This window comes from Rhinopithecus roxellana, chromosome 17, assembly GCF_007565055.1.
Source record: "Rhinopithecus roxellana isolate Shanxi Qingling chromosome 17, ASM756505v1, whole genome shotgun sequence".
NCBI lineage: Eukaryota > Metazoa > Chordata > Mammalia > Primates > Cercopithecidae > Rhinopithecus > Rhinopithecus roxellana.
In genome coordinates, this window is record NC_044565.1 from 97,206,924 (window position 1) to 97,226,966 (window position 20,043).

Sequence of the window (20,043 nt, forward strand, 5' to 3'; positions counted from 1 at the left end):
GCCTGGGCAACATAGCAAAACGCAGTCTCTACAAAATACACAAAAATTATCCGGGTTTGCTAGTGCACGTCATAGTCCTAACTACCTGGGAGGCCGAGGCAGGAGGATTGCTCGAGCCCAGAAGCTTGAGGCTGCAGCTAGCTATGATTATACCACTGCACTCCAGCCTGGGTGACAGAGAGACTGTTTCAAAAACAAAACACCCACACATTTCTTGATAAAACAAAAACAAGCAATTTGTCTCTTAAATATAACTAAGCTAAGCACTTTGTTAAGCTGAACAAGATTATGCATTAAGGACAAAATTAACTTTTCCCTGACCTTGGAACTGAACACTTTAGCAGGGCTCAAATAATCAGTGCGGGGAGTTCTCCCCTTTTTCTAATTCAAGCTCACCTTGTAGAAATCAAACCTGAGAAATACTGTTGGTTCTGTAGCAAGAAAGAAGATAACGAAGGGAAATATTACATATGTAACTATGTATTTTCTCACGAACTTCAGGCACTAGTACAAGAAGCCGACGAACATGTATAGCCAGTATTGGGCCACCATGCCCGTCCCACCTAGACTCATACCTTGTCTCATCCACTCGACCTCGTCCTCGGTGACAAAGCTGCACAAAGCTTTTGCCATTGCCAATCGTATCGCTCCAGCCTGCGCCGACCTCCCGCCCCCTGAGACTGTGCAGGTCACATCGTGCTTTCCCAGCCGGTCCACAAAGTGGAAAGGGAACATCAGCTGTTCTCTAAAGCACAGCACAAGTAAATGTGGTTACATCTACTACAAAGATCCATCATTATGTAAACAACTGAAATTCTGAATATTCATAAAAACAATATTCTGCATGCCACTGTTATACTTTCCATACTTCTCAATCAATCCATTTTAAAGAAGATAAAGAAACACATTTCTGACATTTCGAATGATTTGCTGAGAGTTATAAGGTTTATTTCTTTTTCTTGGGTATAGCAGTACACTCTATCTTACTGTTTGCTGATCCCCTTGATCTCAGAAGATCTTTGCAAAGCTTGAAAATAACTTCGTAAAGAAGTCTTACAGTTGGGGAACTCCATTAATCAACTGAATTTAATGTCTCTGGATTGAATGATCAGATATAAAATCAATAGGCCTTCCCAAACAATGATCAAATGTCATTTGGATTCCCTAAATATACTATAAATATATCTGTATAATGTATAATGCTCATCTTGATACGGTCAGTTTTTAAAGTTTCTAAAACTGTATTCGACCTTGCACTTCCCTGACACCAAACGCATATTCCCAATATTCTTACAGTTCTCTAAATCGCAGGGTCCTGCTACCTTCCTGGGGCCAGGCTGACATTTTACATAACCCCCTGGCAGGCCTGCTCTCTCAGGGTCGGTCAGGGCCCACAAGACCCTGGGGCAGGCACCACAGACAGAACATGGCCCTGGACTTGCTCTTGCTCAACTCAACAAGTATTTGTTGAATACCATTTTCACGCTAGGGAAGATGTTCACCATTACCTTTGTCAAGCACTTTGATTTTGCTATTTTGCCTTAATATCTTGCTACACTTTTATTCAGAAAAGCTCACTTATATTGCATTTGCTTTCTTTGACACTGTAGCTTCTGGACCCAAAATAAAGTTTACATAACACAGTTAAGCTAAGAGACAGGTGTGGACAGGACATGCAAGTGCTATTCTTCATACCACACTAATAAAATAATCACATGCAGATGGGTAAAAGATGACTTTCAAAAGCCACAGCAAATCGGAATTAATAACAATACGATCTAGGGATGACATAACTCCTACAACAACAAAAAACCCATAACCCTATACTGTCTTTTTGAACAAATGCTTCCAAGAAACCAAAAAAAAGTAGCCATAAGTTATAAAAACAGTATTATAAGTAGTAGCTATTAACATGCTATGATAACTAAAGAAAATTTCAGCTGGGGACCTACAGTCCAAGCTGTCAAGAGGCTGAGGTGGGAGGATTGCTTAAGCCCAGGAGCTTGAGTCCAGCCTGGGTGACATAAAGAGACCTTGTCTCTTAAAAAAAAAAAAAAAAAAAAAAACAGTGAATGTAAAAGAAAATTCAGGCTGAGCGCGCTGGCTCATGCCTGTAATCCTAGCACTTTGGGAGGCCGAGGCGGGCAGATCACCTGAGGTTGGGAGTTTGAGACCAGTCTGACCAACATGGAGAAACGCCGTCTCTACTAAAAATACAAAATTAGCCAGTCATAGTGGTGCATGCCTGTCCAGCTACTCAGGAGGCTGAGGCAGGAGAATCGCTTGAACCTGGAGACAGAGGTTGTGGTGGGCCAAGATTGCGCCATTGCACTCCAGCCTGGGCAATAAGAGTGAAACTCCGTCTCAAAAAAAAAAAAAACATTTACAGACTGAAAATCTAATTCCACTATTGCATTTACCTAACCATCTGGGTCCATGACTCAGTTATATACCTAGTAATTACGTTATGAAATCTATTTTTCTAGATTTTAATTGAAGCCTCTTTATTTATCTTTATTTATATAAGCATTTGTTAAAGAATCATAAAATTTAAAAAATGAAGCCGGGTAAGTGTTTAACCTCCCAAACAAATGGCTGTCCAGAAGCCTCCCTTATAACTTCACTTACATGGCTAACCCACTTAACTGTGTTAGGTGATGAGAGAACTCCGATCAAGATCCCTGATTCTGGGTTCGCAAGTCTTCCTATTAGTCAATGGTCACCTCACTGCTGATTTATAAGTTCCTGATGTGGCGGCCCTAAATCCCGACAACTACTTTAAAATAGTTGTAGGTGCCCGTTCCCACCAAGACTAGCCTTAGGCTTCTCAACCATGTAGGAAGTTTCTTGCCAATAGGAATCATATCTCAAATACCTCTGATATCTTCACAATGCCCAGAACAAGACCAGAGAAACAGATGATCCTTAGTAAATAGCTGCTGAATTCAAATCAAAGAATAAGATCTAAGAATGTAATTTCATTATGAGATCAAGCCATAACTGAGACTTGCTGTTAAATCATCAGGAGTTATGTCTGAATACAAATCAACAGACAGGTTATTGGTTAAAGGACATTCCTCCTACAGTTCCCAATGCTAAAGTTATCAGCCCCTGGAGTATGGGTTTCTCTCTGGCTTTTCCTAGGGGAAACAAAAGCTTCTTCCATCTCCTGCTCTGTGAGGATAATAGCAGAACTAATTCATCTTAAATGGAGTTAAGAATGCACTGCTTGTTGACACAGGCACACGCAAATAAAATAAACATACATATCCTAAAGTAATGATTGCGTCCAGAAGCTTACACTGTATTAGGGGGGGTCCTCTTTTGCCTACATCAGCATTAGTATCAAAAGAGCTTTAGCCCTTTTGACCTTAAATACCGTAACACATGCAGGAAACAGGAGAAGGATTAGGAAAGGAGGAACTAATCATACCAAACTTCTGTTACTCGTGGATAATGACAGTAACTACTGGGAAAATAATAACCATATCAAGAAGAGGCCTTTATATAGCAAGTCAGAGAGAGTTCTGAGATGAGTATATTTAGATTAGAAGAGCTGTAGTATCTATTTATGATTAATGCCTATTTCACCATAGGATACAAAGTTTAAAAATTAAAACTGCCATATTTAGCACCCAGAACTAAGCAAAGCCTGATGAGTTCTTACTTTAACCCATAAATGCCAGGTTTCTTTGCTTGCTCAATACATATAATCACATTCCTCTGAATAGGAAAAACATCCAAAATGATAAAGCAGAATTTTTCTAATATTTATGATCAGAAAAACAAACACAAGCCACAAGAAATTACTTGCACTTTTCCTTGCCTAGTGGGTTAGGTCAGTTTTAAGTGCCAAGGCTGGTTTTTGTGGTGGTTGTTTTGTGCACACCTGTCCCCAAACTAGAAGGTGGAAGTCTACCTTTCTTATGTTTTGGCACAGTCTGCACTTCAGAACATAAGCTACATCTAAGACTACTCAAACTGCAGTAGATCTGATGAAAAGGGGAATAAGAGTCAATTAATGAGGAATTCTAGAGACGCTTTTTAAAAACTCAGGAAGCTGCTTTAAAAAATAGCTTCAATTAGCTAGTTTGATATGTTCCATTGGTAAAGAGAAATAATCATTCAGAGAAACAGAATTAGAAGATCACAAACCTTCTTAAATGATCATGATGTATTACAAAGTATGTTTCCTTTAAAAACAAAAAAATCAAAACCCAAAACGAACCTGTCCTGTGTGACGGGGAAGTAAAGCTGGTAATCAATTCCATTTACTTTTATTCTTCCACTTCCATGTGCATAAACAATTGCTTCTGCTTTTGCAGTCTTTCTTTTACCTTCAAAAATATAAAATTCCTATTAGTAATTATCTCGAAGACCTGTGCTTTGAGACAGGTAAAACTACATTAGAATTTGTTTCCCCAAAATAATATGCAAAACTGTATATAAGCAGGTCCTATAACTATTATTTCAAGTCAAACAAAAATAAAGCAGGTAAACTACACCACAACAGATGCAATAAAGCTCTCTGTGGGGTAATTTTGTTCTTCAATTCCATTTAGAAACACTACAATGATTTTAAATTAGTTTGAACAACCAAGAAAGTAATTGATATTCATTTCCCTTACTTACGAGAATCCACAACCAATTTACACAGCGTTCTTCTTTCATAAACAGTAAGAATATATCTAACAACATAAGTTTTAGAAATATATAAATAGTATGATGAAATATTACTAGTAGAAATAAAAAAATACTCAGGAAAGGTCACATTTCTTTGAAAACACCACAGTACTTAAAAATGACAATGATGAGAAATCTTTTAAGAGTTGTAAACATTTTAATAGGTCAAGTCTTCAAAGTTGGACTACGTCTAACTGGCTCTGAACAAGAATAATGTGAGTTACGGATGTGAAGTTTTCTTTTTTTTTTTTTTTTTTTTTTTTTTGAGACGGAGTCTTGCTCTGCCGCCCAGGCTGGAGTGCAGTGGCCGGATCTCAGCTCACTGCAAGCTCCGCCTCCCGGGTTCACGCCATTCTCCTGTCTCAGCCTCCCGAGTAGCTGGGACTACAGGCGCCCACCTCGTCGCCCGGCTAGTTTTTTGTATTTTTTAGTAGAGACGGGGTTTCACCGTATTAGCCAGGATGGTCTCGATCTCCTGACCTCATGATCCAACCGTCTCGGCCTCCCAAAGTGCTGGGATTACAGGCTTGAGCCACCGTGCCCGGCCGAAGTTTTCATATTACATAGTTTCAGCATTTGATATGCAGATTCACTGAGCATTTTCATTTTTTGTAAAGAAAACTTTATTATAAATATTTTGCCGATTCTAGCAGCTTAAAATGTGAAAATTAAAAGAGTTAATAATATAAATGTGTGAAAATAAAAAGTGTGGCCGGGCGCGGTGGCTCAAGCCTGTAATCCCAGCACTTTGGGAGGCCGAGGCGGGCGGATCACGAGGTCAGGAGATCGAGACCATCCTGGCTAACACGGTGAAACCCCGTCTCTACTAAAAATACAAAAAAAAAAAAAAAAAAAAAAAAAAAACTAGCCGGGCGAGGTGGCGGGTGCCTGTAGTCCCAGCTACTGGGGAGGCTGAGGCAGGAGAATGGCGTAAACCCAGGAGGCGGAGCTTGCAGTGAGCTGAGATCCGGCCACTGCACTCCAGCCCGGGCGACAGAGCAAGACTCGGTCTCAAAACAAAAAAGAAAAAAGTGTTAATATGACTGTATAGGTACGCATCCACATTTTTTTCTTGGGATATTATAAAGTTCAGTTTTGAAAAACTTCAGTAGAATCTTAAAAATTAGGAAATCCAATGTAACAGTAGCAAAAATAAATAAACATATAAAAAATCTAATGGATTACAGAGAGCAACAGCAAGTAAGAATAATTGTAGTTTTTCAACCTTCACTGAATTTATTTTCTCTCCGCAGAATGTCATTACCTTCACTTTTGCTAAAGGCCATTCCTTGCTCGTCATACTGTACAGGTTCAATTAGCTGTTTTTTTGATGCAGCAGTTACATTTCTTCGAAACCTCTGCACAAATTCTTCCTCAGCAGCACCGCATTGCAATGTCAATAACTTTTCTAGCAGCTGAATGAGCTTCATATACTGCAGACAATAAAAATTCATTAGAAGGTGCAAGTGTAATTGCATTTGCTAAATTTTTTCTATTTTTGCATCCTTGATCTTTCCAATGTTGCTTTTCCTGATGAATTTTGACAGGATGACACTTCTGCATCTTCACGCTGCTTTTAAAACAGCATGCAGATGCATCACTTTTCCTGCGTATCTTTAGTGCCAAATCTTTTCTTTCAAGAAACAAAGAGATTTATCATTCAAAGAAAAATCAATTTCTCTGTATTATGATTATGAAATTTAGATTTAAATTCACTTTCAAAAAGTATTTAGATGATCTTCAAGTGTAATTTCCACTCTTTTATTAGAACTGTATCAAGTGGAGCTTTATAAATAATTACAAGTAAGTTATGTATAGTAATATGGAAAGAGTTTGATTTTGAGAAAATGTACCTCTTAAATTATATTTCATAATACATTTGGCAAATATATCTTTGGTTGTTCAAGCTGTGTTACTTTAATGTTTATGATTTCCTTTAAAATCGAACAATCAAGCTATTTAAAAATTCAAGAGATACTTGACTTAAAGGGCAACCTCTTGAAATAAATTATCCTTGCTCCTGTGTGCATTTTTTTTAATAGTTCTTGAACATGTGATTAGAAAGTAAACAACTTGGAATTAACCCCTTAAAATTAGAAGCCAGAATAATCACTCTAAAGTGTTTATGGAGAAGGAAACAACTAATGCTTGAGATTCTTAGTGAATATGGATCGTGAAACTCAGTCTTTGATAGCCTTCTTTACGTTTTTTTGTCAGCCTTAAATATCATATCATACTCATCTTTGTCACTATTGCCTTTATTGTAAAAATCTGCCATTAATAGTTTGAAATTTTTAAAAAGCTCACCAGTAAGATTAGTATTAAAAGAACTACTTCGACTACAGCTTCCTATGATGTTAATGAAAGAGAAGGCACTCTTCCAGTAAGGGTGAAACATTTAGCTACCTAGGATATTGGGTGGACAGAGCTCCATGCTCCTCTCCAGTCACTGGTCTGGGCGTTCTGTGCTTAGCTACTCTCTCGATTCCATCTCACAGACTCTCAATGACTACTTTTGCACCTACAAAGGGGCACTACAGGTGGAACTCAGCCTTGCTTCTGAACTAGGTTAAGAAGTCACTGACCACCTCCACGTCCCTCATCTCGATACCAGCCATAAACATCAGGATTTCTTCTGATATCCAGTACCCCAAAGTACAAAGTATCATATATAACTTGTTTCCTTTGTTTTCATAGTTGTACACCTGTATTAAAGTTCTTGGGATATTACAAAGCAGAAAAAAGAATACCTGAGTTATTAAAAAAAAAAAAAAAAAAAAATCAAAGCAGCCAGAAACAGAGGAAATAATGAAATCACTTGTTCAGTGAAGAAGCAAAGAGATTTTTCAGTTGAATTCAAGTACAGCAGTACTTGGAAGTTAGGATATTAGAAATTAACTCTGGATCCACCACTAACCAAATGTCCGACACTTTGTTTAAGCAAACTGCAACTTTTCCAAATCATTAATTTCTATAATACATTAAATGAGAAAAAGAACAATTCAAGTACATGACTTAAAATCTATATATGGTGGCAAAGTACTAACAATGTTAGCCACCACCATCAAAGAAAAACTCCATCTTGGAAAAATTTATGAAATTGAAAAATTTTTGGAAGATTTACCCAATCTTCCAGAAAGTAATAAATTTGGAACATCGAAATGTTTAAGACATCAACCGTCCTGTGATAATGTTGATATATTAGAACATTTAACAAAATAAGACCTAAAGCAGGGGGTCACAAACTTTATAGGGTGTAAGATTCACCTGGAAAATTTGTTAAAAAGATTCCTGGGTAACCCCCTAGAGACTGCGCTAGATCTGGGGTGAGGCTTAGGACTCTGTGGTTTGTAACCAGCATTTCAAGGGATTCTGATAGAGGTGGTTTGCAGATCCCAAGATAAAAACCACTGACCTTACAGATATGGCACACAAGGTAAACAGTAAATTGCATGAAGGTAACCACGTGCTGCATCCCTTTTCTACTTAACTGATAATGACTCCTTACACTTATCATCAGCTTGTGAAATTAGCTACTGGCCTTACAGAAGGAGATGAAACAACATCTGCTGTGCTTCCCCAAAACAACTGGCACAGGACATGAGGGCACTTATGAGAGGAGGACCTGGAGACTCGACAAGGCACCTCCCTGACCACAGATAAGGTCATCCCAAGGCAGCAATCAGTGATGATGAATGTTTTGTTTTTTTTTTTTTTAAAGATAGAAAGAAAAATCATCTTAGGAACACCTGCTTTGAGGAACATTACTATTAGGATCCTAAATACAGCAATTGTCTGCATTCTTATGGCACAGGTCCCCTTAAATTAAAAAGATTAATTACTCACATCTTGATCTGACAGTTCTTCCTCTAACATTTCTTCTAGTTCCTCCTTAATCAGCCATCTGCTGCCAATCAGGTCTCTGTTAAAATATCACATATATTCTCTTTTTAATTAGCCATGCAATTAGAGTTATATCACAAAAGATCCCACATATAGTAGCAATTTTATGATTTGGAAATAAGTTTTTATATTACATAACAGTAATTTTACCCAACTAAACTATTTTTGACATACATTCCATTTCCTCAACCTACTTTAGAAAAGGTATCTACTCTAGCAAGTGTTTTAAGAGTTAAATATGCCACTATGGAACTCATTTGGTATTAAAAGCCCACCAGATTTCTTAAAGATTAAAATTGTGCCTGTATAACTTACTTCAAAGAAGATGTTATGGATACAACGTTAACCTGTCAATAGACTAATGTGGTAGGCAAGTCCAACTAAAGGGACAGGAATGCATTTAACTTAACTTAAAAAAGGTGTTCTTACTTTATGGAAGAAATCTTGAATAGATAGGCCAAAATTTAACACTGGCTGATCAGTTTGATGGATCTGATCTATGGCTGTTTGCCAAATGGAAGCAGAAACCTTGATATACCAAAACGTAAAAATAAAATGTAAAAAGTTAAAGCATGCAAATACTAAATAAATGTGCAGCTATATACATAAAAATTCTGAGGGCATCATATCCAGGTATAGTAATTAAATATCCTATCATATATAAATCTGGGATAAAAATAACATAAAAATAACTTCAATTCATGCTTTCTCCTAAACAAAAACCACCTATTACCTTGAACCCTAACCTTAATGCTTAATGATAAAATACTGAACAAATGTTAGGCTTCAGGTATGTCTAAAAAAATACCAATGAGTGGTATGTTTTTAGTTCAAATTTTATTTATATTTTAATGCAAGAAAAGAGCTTACCTGGTTTCAGTTTTTTCTGGAAGTAGACCTTTGGCTTGCAACTGACTTTGATGTTTTTCTAAATTGAGTAACATTCCATATACATCCTATGGCAAATAAAATATACAGTACGTGCTAAAAATTAAGAGCAATGATACATTATAACTCCTGATATATTTTATAGTTTTCTCCTGTAAGTACTTCCTAAGGTGTCCTCCTCTTCAGAGAATCAAGCTGCAGAGTAAATAAAACTGAAAATGCTTTTAATAACACTATTTCTCACTTAAACTGAAGGATGATAGAGTAATTTCAATGAGAATTTAGTGTCATACATCACAGCACACTTAAGTTTAGCTGATTTAAAAATAATTCTATAAAAATTTTACAACTCTACTTCAGTGAGGTTGGTTAAAAAAACCCAAAAACCTTAAACGATTTTCCCTTTCCTTCGGAAAAATCATTAATTTATATGGCAATGTGTACATTAAACTTAGAGAATTATCCAGTAAAATATATGGTATTTACAGGTACTTATGTATTATTTAATACAACTTACTACTTATTTAATATTTAAATAATATTTAAGTCCTTATCATATAGTTTCTATCTTAAAAAGAGCTTTCTATTATATTTGTTATTTGATTTCTTCCTATTAATTTACTTCCGAACAAAATCTGTGAATGCATGTCACTTGTTAAATTACAACGGAAGTAGAAGTTTGCCATTTTGTTAGAACTTGCAAAAAGCAATAATGCAGCAATAAGGATCATCAATGAAATGTATTTTCTAGGCAATGAGTTTATAATAAGCAAAACAGTTCAGTTTTTGCCTGAGCAAACTTAACTTTTTGAAACTAACACTCAATACATTTGTATTTATTCATTTATAATTTAAACATAACCTACCATACTAATACCCAATGAGCAGATAGGCATTTTAAAAGAATGAGCTAGAGATGACATAAATTTACTTTTTTTTTTTTTTTTTTTATTAATCATGATACCTTCTAGTATCAGCAAATCTCAGAAGATATACCTTGTTACTGATAAGAGATGTCAATCCATATCTCAGTCTTAATAATTTCAAGTTTTCAGGGGCAACTTCTTGTGGGCTCTGATTAGACTGCCATATTACCTCATAATGTTGCTGATAAAGTTTTATCTAAGTGTAGGAGAAATGTCCCTTTGCCCTGTAATGTCCCTTTGCCCCTGTCATCATATTTACTAGTGCTTACATTTTAGCACGGTCTTCACTCTGCAACCTGTTTTCAGGAATCGAAGGAAGGAATCAAAGGAAGGAAGAAAGGAAGGGAGGGAGGGAGGGAAGGATGGAGGGAGGACAGACTAAGCCTTTGAATTTTTGTAACATAGGTGAGAAAAGCTGATATAATACTCAATGGGTAGGACTCCTCAGTGAATAAGGACGTAAAAATTCATTCCTTTATGGCTGGGGAGATTCAGGTAAGGGTTTTTGGCTTTGTTTTTCATTAAGGGTAGTAGAATTGATAGTTTAGAAGAGAAAAGAAAAAAAGAAGCAGAGAGAAAAAGAAGAAAAAGCACGTAGAAGCTACAAAACTGGTGGTGAGCTAGACATTACCAGTGGACGTGAGTATCTCAAATTGAAAGTAAATTCATCACTCTAGCTCAGCAATTCTAAAAGTGCAGTCCCTAGATCAGCAGCAGCAGCAGCAGCATCCAAGCCTAGACTGGCTAGAAATGTACATTCTAAGAACTATAGAGAATCTAGTTCAACACAATAGCAAAGGGACAAAGGAAGTTAATTTAATCCTAGTATTCATATTAAGTGTAACTGTCCCTACAGCTACATTCCAAGCACACATCCATCACCTGCAGCAGCAGAGGAATGTATTTGACAATTAAAAAGCAAACAAAAGCCAACTGTCCACCCTAAAGCAAAACCACAAACCATCCACATATAGAAAAACAGGGGTATATATCCACATACATATATCCCTGTCACTCAACTGAAAGTAAAAGTTTACAATTTACCTCCCAAGAATTGGTAAGGCTTGTTGACTGTGGTTAGGGTACTTTTAACTCACTTTTAAAGGCTAAAATAATGGGTTGGGACTTCAAATGGATAGTATATCAGAAAAATTTCAATGCACCTGTTTCTAGAAGCAATTCTCAAATGATCTGAACAAATAAAGAACTCCCCCACCAGCCCCCCGCCAAAAAATGAATGCTCCCCACTTATGTGAAATGGACAGACTCAGGCAAACAGCACGCCACTGTGCACCCAGCACAGCCTGTCAGCAGACTGGACCACGGGCAGACCGTGGCTCCATCGGGGTGCTCTGGTAAGGAAACTGCAGTGAGCCTCTCAGCCGCCGGGCCCCAGAGTCCTGAGATTCAGAGAGTGCAAGTCTATCTTTCGAACCAGTGAAGAGTATATGAACTTAAAAGAATACCAGCAGTAGTAGTAAATTGCTGAGTAATGTGCTGCCCTCCTCTGCTTACAACGGCTTACTTAATTTTCTGAAATAATTAAGTCAACTAAAATAACAACAATCAACCTATCTTGTAGGTAAGTTTTAAGTCGAAGTATAGGCTGTTATTTCCCAAAGACTTTTGAGCAATATTTACTGTAAATCCTTATTTTTCTTAAAGTATTCTTCCATGATGCCATTTCCTCCTAATGTTGTACTGAGATCCATAATAATGTATAAATGGTACAAATAAAACCGTCAGAAAAAAATGTGGAAGAGCTGAAAACAACCCATGAAAAGGACATGTCAGATTTCAAACACGGTGAATTCAATTCATTTGCCGCAAATGCTTACAATTTGATGATTGTAACCCATCAAATCACATAATGCCCATTAAGCCACTCCATACACTTCTTTAAATAGGAAAATATATGTAAAGTACGTACTTAGCACAGTGCCTGACCTATAGTAATGGTCAAGAATGATAGCGGGGGTGAGGTATGGCTTTCAAGAGTCAAATAAACAATTTTACTGGTGCACCATTTCCATTTATTCTTTCTATTTTGCATAATAAAACCACTCTTAAGATTCTACCTTGGTTAGTTAGAGACAACAGTTCTCTGGAAAGTAGATTCTATAGCTTCAACTCCCTGAAGAGATGTGTACTAATTTACATCAAAAAAATCCTTAAGGGTATAAAATATGCCAAGAACTGTCAACATCACAGATTACCACTGGTAGCTTCTGGTATATTGTTAAGTTTCCACTTAATTTTTAAGGGACACTAGAGAATTAGTATGACCCACCTACACTAAGTTTATATACTGTATTTAACAGTGTAATTTTCAAATATGACAGGAATAACCCAGATGTGAAATGCTGAATCATTAATCACAGCTATGATTAATATTTCATAAAATCAAAGCAAGCCTATCCACCCCTCATGTCATCAGATTTCCATAATGTATGAGTCAAATTTAGAAGGTGCCTAATTTGAAAATACCAGATGCTCAGGTTACAGAAAAGAAATGCTTAATCTAAACCCTTCTGAGAGCATGAGCACTATGATTTTTAGTATCCTTCTGAAATCTGTTTTGGTTCTATTAAATCATGTGGAAATTCCAATTTTAGGAAGTGTAAACAAGTAACATTTCATGGGGAGGTGATACAGAAAAAGTCTGTTGTATTTTGGTACACAACATAAATAGTAACTAATAGTAATTATCTTAGATACTATACAGTAACAGTAAAGTAACTGACTTAAAATTTGTGTTTGTTAAAGAAATCACAGAAAATCAATTTCTTAAATAATCTCCTCGATTTTTTGGCCGCTGGCATATACAAAATCAAATCAACAAATATAAATATAATCCACTTACCATTAACTAAGAGAGGTTTACACTATATATCTCAAGTTCCAAGTGACATACTTCTGTTGTAGACTCTTGGTATTACTTTGTGAATACAATGCAATATACTATATAGATTGCACATCATGTAAATGCCATTCAACATACAAAGAAAGTCATCTCAAGATGGATCGTATGAAAAAGGACTCTGGGGGAAGTCCACACGCAGGAGTGATGACCTGAAAGTTCTTGTAACTCAGACAGCATATATTTTTACTATTCAAATGAAAGTCCCATCATATATTATAATAATTATACCATTACAAAGAGGTAATCTAATTAAAACCAACATAGAGACAATAATATGTTGAATCCTTTTCTAAAAAATTAATTTTCTTAATTGGTACACTTGGAGCATACCAGATATACAATGGTAATTATTCATATGGGAGGAAAATGTACATTAAAGATACCTCTAGAACAGCAATTTCGACTGCTGAATTAATTACTGAATTAACTCCTGCTGTCAAGGAAAGTCTTAAAACAGCATGCAAATATATTTTAGCACCAGTTTGTAGCTTTTTTAAAAATAAGCACTTTACATAGTTGTAGTTATTCCACAATACCTCACTGTAAGAAGGGTCACTATGTTAATTCCATTTTAAAAGACAGCACTGCATCCAAGAGTTTTCAACAAGGTCACAAAGACGATCTATAGACATCTGAACTAAGTAAGAATTCTGTGATACTCAGTCCCCAGGACTTCTGCTAAGAGTCTGGAATCTTCACATAACGAAGCAGCACACTTCTGGGGCTGCTTATAGGCTTTAAGAACCGAGTAGGTTACTGAAGTCCTTTAAAATAAACTGGAGATTCTCCAAATATGCCAGGAGCTTCTTTTACAAGGCAAATGAACACTGTTTACACATAAGTTATAAGGATTAGAATTACCTGGTTTTCTCTCACATTTTAAACTTTACTACTTATCCCTTCATTTTACATATGTATGTATAAATTTCATCTGTGGCCACGTAACTCCTTCAGTTTAAAGAAAAAGTTTGAAAATACTGAATTGCTTACTGTAAAAACTGGTTCTAAAACATAAATGAAGTTTCTACACAATGCTAAATTCCTAGTGCAGTGTTTAGAGTTGCATACCTTCCTTTTCTTAAAGACTGAGGGGAGCTTTTGTAAAACGTCAATAAATGCTTAAGGTATTGGCGCTGATATCAGTCTTAAAACTGGGACTTTATTAACCTCTCTTTTGAGAAAATGTATTTATCTAAGGCCAGTAACGCCTATAATGACAATGTATAGAGTTTTCAATATTCTGTACTACGGTCCTCCCCAAGCACTGGTTTCGTGGGACATCAAAAGGGGTTTGGAGTAGAAAGTGTTCTACAGTTCACTCGGTTTGAGCAGCAGGGTGTTAAAGCAACGTGTTTCTTTACTTAAGGACTTCACAGAGCTTGGATCCTACTAAGTGTCTCCTTGTTAGAGTTCCCCAGTACACAATATGTAACATTCCTAAACGAACACTTCAGAGCCTCTTTCTTGAAGAATATTTCACAGTTTGTATTCTGCAGAAAGTACTTTGGGAAGAGCTGTGTTACAGACATGCCTTGACTTAATGGGTCATGTTTTACAAAAGGGTTACTACTTCAGAGTTAAATAATCCCCTCCCATTATGAGTTTTAAAGGATTTTCAACTTACTTTTAGTGAGTGGATTTTTTTTTTTTTTTTTTTTTTTTTTTTTTTTAAGATAAGGAATGTGCGTTTAGCTTTAATGTCTATTAAATAGGTTGGGAAAAACAGGCCGAGTGTGGGGACCTGACTCCTGCAAAGGGCCTACTGCAGCCCTCCGCACTCAAGCAGCAGCCCCATCCAGACCAGGAGCGTTCTGTTCTCCGGGCAGACAGGGCTGACAGGTGTAGGATGGCATCTCTTTCCTTTGGAGTGTGGGCTGGGGTCAGAGGAGAAACAGCAACTTCCTGCTCCTTCTCGCTGTGTCGTTGGTTCACCGTAGACCATGTCCTGCATTCCCTCTGATTCTCTCATGGGGAGAGCCCTGGACCTTCTGGTGGTGTCCCAGCTGGGTGGGTTCAAGGCTGCCACCCTGCTGGGGGCAGCTGGCCCACAGGGAAGGGCCAGAGAGCACCTCTCAGTGGAGACTGAATCTTCCTTCCTTCAGGACGCTGCCTCCAGGACAGACCTGGGGTCCTTCCTGCGCTCAGCGCTGGCTGGCTGTCCTGTTCATGCAGTGGAAGACATTACAGAAGAATTCATACCAGAAGAACATGAAGCCTGTGGAGAGGGCAGCCTTCAGCAAGCTGGGGGACAGGCCCTTGAAGAAGCCCAGGGCACCTTCTTTTGCAGCACCTGCTTGGCACAGTCCATGAGGCCCTTGTATCTGTGCACCTGGCCAAAGGCAGCTCTGGCGTGCTCGAACCCTCCAACCTGTAGTCGCTTCTTGAAGAGGTCCAGCGGATATGTCAGGGTCTTGCTGATGACACCAGCTCCAGTGCCATAAAGCAGGTTTTGGAGGTTCTCATTTTTCTTTCCTTCGGCTGGCATGGCCCACTTGTACAGGTGCTTCAAGGAGCTGTAGCAGGAGAACTGCAGCCCCGCGTAGGGGAAGATGGCGATCAAGGTGGGGGCCAAGCCTTTGTAGAAAACCTGGGGGCCCTCGCTCCTATACATGGTCCCCAGAGCGTGGCGCAGCGTATTATAGACCTTGGGCTCACCCTGAGCTGCAAAGCGGGTGCGCAGAACATCCACAGGCTGCACAGTGAGGGTGGCCATACAGGCAGCCAGGCCACCACACACAAAGTGCACTGAGAATTCCCGGGCGTCGTACACGCTGCCTCTGTGGACCAGCTCCGTCAGCATTTCAAACGACCAAGAATTGGACAGCTCCATAGCCTATGGAGAGAATCTGAGCGGGGATATGTCCTTTCCAGAAAGCTGTCAGCCCCTCCTCCTGCAGAATCTGCCTAGAGGCCTGGAGGATGCCATGGTACTTTGCGTTGGGGTCACTTCGAGACAGGCGCTCATGCTGAAGCTGGAAACGGATCTTGATGACGTCGAAGGGACTGATCAGCGCCCGAGTGACAAGTCCAGACACAGACCCAGCCACTGCCACCTGGAACTTGGTGTTATTCCTGCTATCTGGTTTGGGGTCATAGCCAACCATCCCTGCCTCTGGCCCACACAATGTCCATCAGTATCAAGTTTTTCAAGGCTAGCTCCTCTCATCCACCAGAGCTCAGCTAAAAAGCATCCTTTCCAGGAGATGTACTTTTTTCACGGCTGGGCAGGTGCGGCCCGGCCACGTGCGCTCTGCTAGTGAGTGAATTTTTATTTTTATTTTCCAGAAACATACGTACTGGTAAATGTTTTTTTCTTCAAATTAAAGGACCTTCAGAAACTGAACCATGACCACCAAGGCTGCGGCCTTTGCCACCAGCTTGGTTGTCCTGGACAGGTCCAAGCTGCAGTGGGAAAGGGGGTAACCCTGGTGGGGTTTACAGCCTTGGATCCAACGGGCAGCCCCCTCTCTGGCCTAGTCCTTTCTCCACTCCCCACAGTCTTCACCTAGGCTAGCCACAACTCGGCTATCTTGCTGTATAGCATTTTATTTTTTACACAGACATCTACATCCTCTTTAACATTCTTCCCTCTCCTTTTACACCTTTGCTCAATTGTTTCAGGAAACTTTATTCTTTCTCTCTTTCTTGAAACCTAAAGCCCTAAATCATGTCAGAAAAGCAAACAAGTTCTACTAGTTAAATGGACATTAAGGAAGGGAGAAGCCATCCATTTTTGGTGAAAAGCCAGCCAAGCCAGTGCCACCATGCAGGGGGTCCCTTCGTGGTGCTCAATGATGCTTTCAGAAACTCAGGAAGTTTCTTATTTCTTCTTAAATTACTTTTTATTAAGAAATTATTTGTTACTATGGTTTTATACTTTTTTCATTATATACATACATGTTATTAGTGTAAAATAAATGAGTTTTTAATCGACTTTCCCAGGAACCTGAAGACACGCGGATCATTATATCCATAGAAAAATGGGGGCCCAAGTGCCCTGCAAGTGAACCTGTGGAGTGTGGCACGTTTCCAAAACATGAGAACATCACGGATCAGCAAATCCCCCTTCACTTTATACTTTCCTATCACGCTTCATTTCTGGGCAGGAACAATAAACTGTATCTTATATTTCATGGCCATTTTTCCTCAAAAACCTCCCCATTTCTCCACAGAAAGGGGACAGACTAAATACACGTCAACTGGAAACAGGATCCACTAAAGTATCATACACTGATCTTAACTGCAAGGTGCATCAGGGCCATCTTTTATTAATTGCTGTAACATAATATATATGCTTCGTATGCAAACAGTCACCAAATACTAAAAAGAAGATTTGGCATCTTTAAGGAGGACAAGAAAGGTTATTCGGCATCAGAAGGGTCTCCTCACGCCAAATGCACGCAGGCTCTAGATGTGTTTTCCTGTCACAACTCCTGGCCAATGGCATCCGGGCCTCCCACGATTACAGTTGGGCAATGACATGGGAAAAACAGTTTGGCTTAGTGTCTGTTATCCCGTCACATAGGGAAAAAATTCTATCAACGAAAATAAATGGTAGCAACAAGGATTCATTTCCAAGTCTTTAAAGCTTGCCACAGTCTTCAGGGGCGACCTCCCGTGCCGCAGTGGGGACAGCCGTCCTGTGATCACTCACGGTGGGAAGGGGATGGCTCCCCTCACCATCAAGACCAGGCAGAACAAAGAGAGCGCAGACAGGCGAGATGGCTCCAAGTGTTATAGCTGGACTTTCTACGCAGTGCCTGGCCACTACAAAAATGCTTCTGTAGGGTGAATGATGAACATTTCGTCACTATTTCAAAGTCTCAGTATCTCCGGCAGGTGATCGTGATATGTGTTATCTGGGAAACTAGGCTGGTGTGACTGCAGCTGTAATTAATAACACCTGCTATACATAATGCTGAAATGTATGCATAGGGCATACATTTAGAAATTACTGCATTGCACTAAAATATAAAAGCCCAAAGGACTCTTCTATCGATACATAACAAAACTTAAATTACTCAAAAACAAAGAATGTTTATTAATAAGATATCATTTGACATTTTAGTCAGAGAGTATGGTAACATTTTATCCACTTAGAAACTGATCAGTTTCTTGAACAATACCTTTTAAAACATAAAAACAAACTTAAAAAAAAAAAGTTAGGTCTCTTATAAGATGTGTAATTTCCTCATTATGATGGAATGCAACGAAATATCTTGCCCTTGGGTTGCTCAGTTTCAGCCAAAACAAATGCAAATGGCATGTCAGATGACAGCTGTTTGATAAGGCTCCTCTACAAGACCTGCATGCTTTACTTTTTTTCCGTGAAACTTGGGACGAAAGGCAGAAGGCAGGAAGAGAATTAATGTAGCATACAGTCTAAAGGCAATGCTACAACCGTGATTAAGTAGAAAAGTTAAAAGGCACAGATTTTCCACAGCTTCGCTGCGTGCAACCCATCCGTGTAACAAGTTGACAGGCCTAGCGCGTCAGCTCCATCATCCCCTCCGACAGCTAAAACGCAGCATTGCATCCCTTTTCAGAGAAAATTTGCGTCTGCACCATGAAGCGTTGTACATTATTTCTTAGCACTGCAGGGGGCTCAAGTCCATATGGAACCTTCACAAATATTACCACAGATCAAACCGGCGGCGTTTGGAGGCAGATTTGACATACCTATTTAAATGAACAGCAGGGGTCCTCGGGCAGCCTCGGGCTGTGCGGGAGAGAGCCTCTACGGAGCCGGAGCCGCAGCTCCATTACTCAGCAAAGACACACTCTACATTTATCATTCATTTCATTTCTGCCAGGGCAAGAAGCTCATTTGCCCAAGGTCAACAAAAAGCGAAAAGAAGGTTTTCTTTTTTTTCCCCAAGAAATAAATGTACCTGACAAGTGGGAATTTTGTCCTTTGGGTTTGTGGAGCACAAATAAACAGCAGATAATTCTAAAAAGCAGAGTAAATGTGTGCACTGATTCAAGCCACTGCAATCTGACTGTAGATGGGGGAAGCCCAATAAATATTTCTGAAACTTTAAAAAATCATATAATGAGTAAAATAGAACTTGATATCATGTTCTAAAAATAAAAACAGAATATTGGCATCTGGCCTTTTTTTCCACAGCAATTCTGGGGAACTCTTCCAAATTTGCACACTATCAGATACTTATAGCTCTGAAAGCAAAACAAAAATTGTTCACAGCACACTAAATGCAGTTGGAAGTCAAACTGCAATAAAATCATTTCTTAGGTTGTTTCGGGGCCCAAATTCTAGGCTCATCCACTGCATTAATCTATGAAAGGCAAAAATTGTATATAAATAACAAAAAACAAATGAGAAATAACCATTTGATTCTTTTTCAAGGCAGATGCCTCAGAGCCCCTGACAGCATCATACACTTGGCCTCCTCCTTCCTTACCCCGGAAGCACATGCACACACTATATAATTGAGTTGAACATCTATCTTCGAACATGATTTCAATTTGTAAGTAAAAGCATTTTAAAGACAAACCATTCTGATATAAATTCCATAAAGTTTACCTTTAGCAAAATGAATTAATATAAATCATTTCATCAACACAGTGTCTTACCTCTAGAAGTCTTATTTTCGTCCATTATAAAATACTAGGTAAATTCTGAAGCTGAGAGCAGTATCCAGTATAACTAGTTTTGTAGCTTACAGCTCGTATTATTTATCATAAATGCAATATACTTAC

General features: G+C 38.6%; 1 protein-coding gene and 1 pseudogene across 2 annotated transcripts in view; both read right to left on the reverse strand.

Moving 5' to 3' along the window:
* Positions 1-20,043, reverse strand: part of MRPS9 (mitochondrial ribosomal protein S9) — a 59,864-nt gene that overhangs the window by 2,047 nt on the left and 37,774 nt on the right. The window contains exons 6-10 of the mRNA XM_010360973.2: positions 9,457-9,542; positions 8,530-8,605; positions 5,948-6,116; positions 4,229-4,337; positions 576-745 (exon numbers count right to left, since the gene is read on the reverse strand). Of these exons, the coding sequence (XP_010359275.1) occupies positions 576-745; positions 4,229-4,337; positions 5,948-6,116; positions 8,530-8,605; positions 9,457-9,542 (610 nt within the window). The remainder of the gene's footprint in view (positions 1-575; positions 746-4,228; positions 4,338-5,947; positions 6,117-8,529; positions 8,606-9,456; positions 9,543-20,043) is intronic.
* Positions 15,002-20,036, reverse strand: LOC115894297 (annotated as a pseudogene). The gene has a single exon (XR_004054396.1). The product of XR_004054396.1 is annotated as a mitochondrial thiamine pyrophosphate carrier pseudogene (transcript).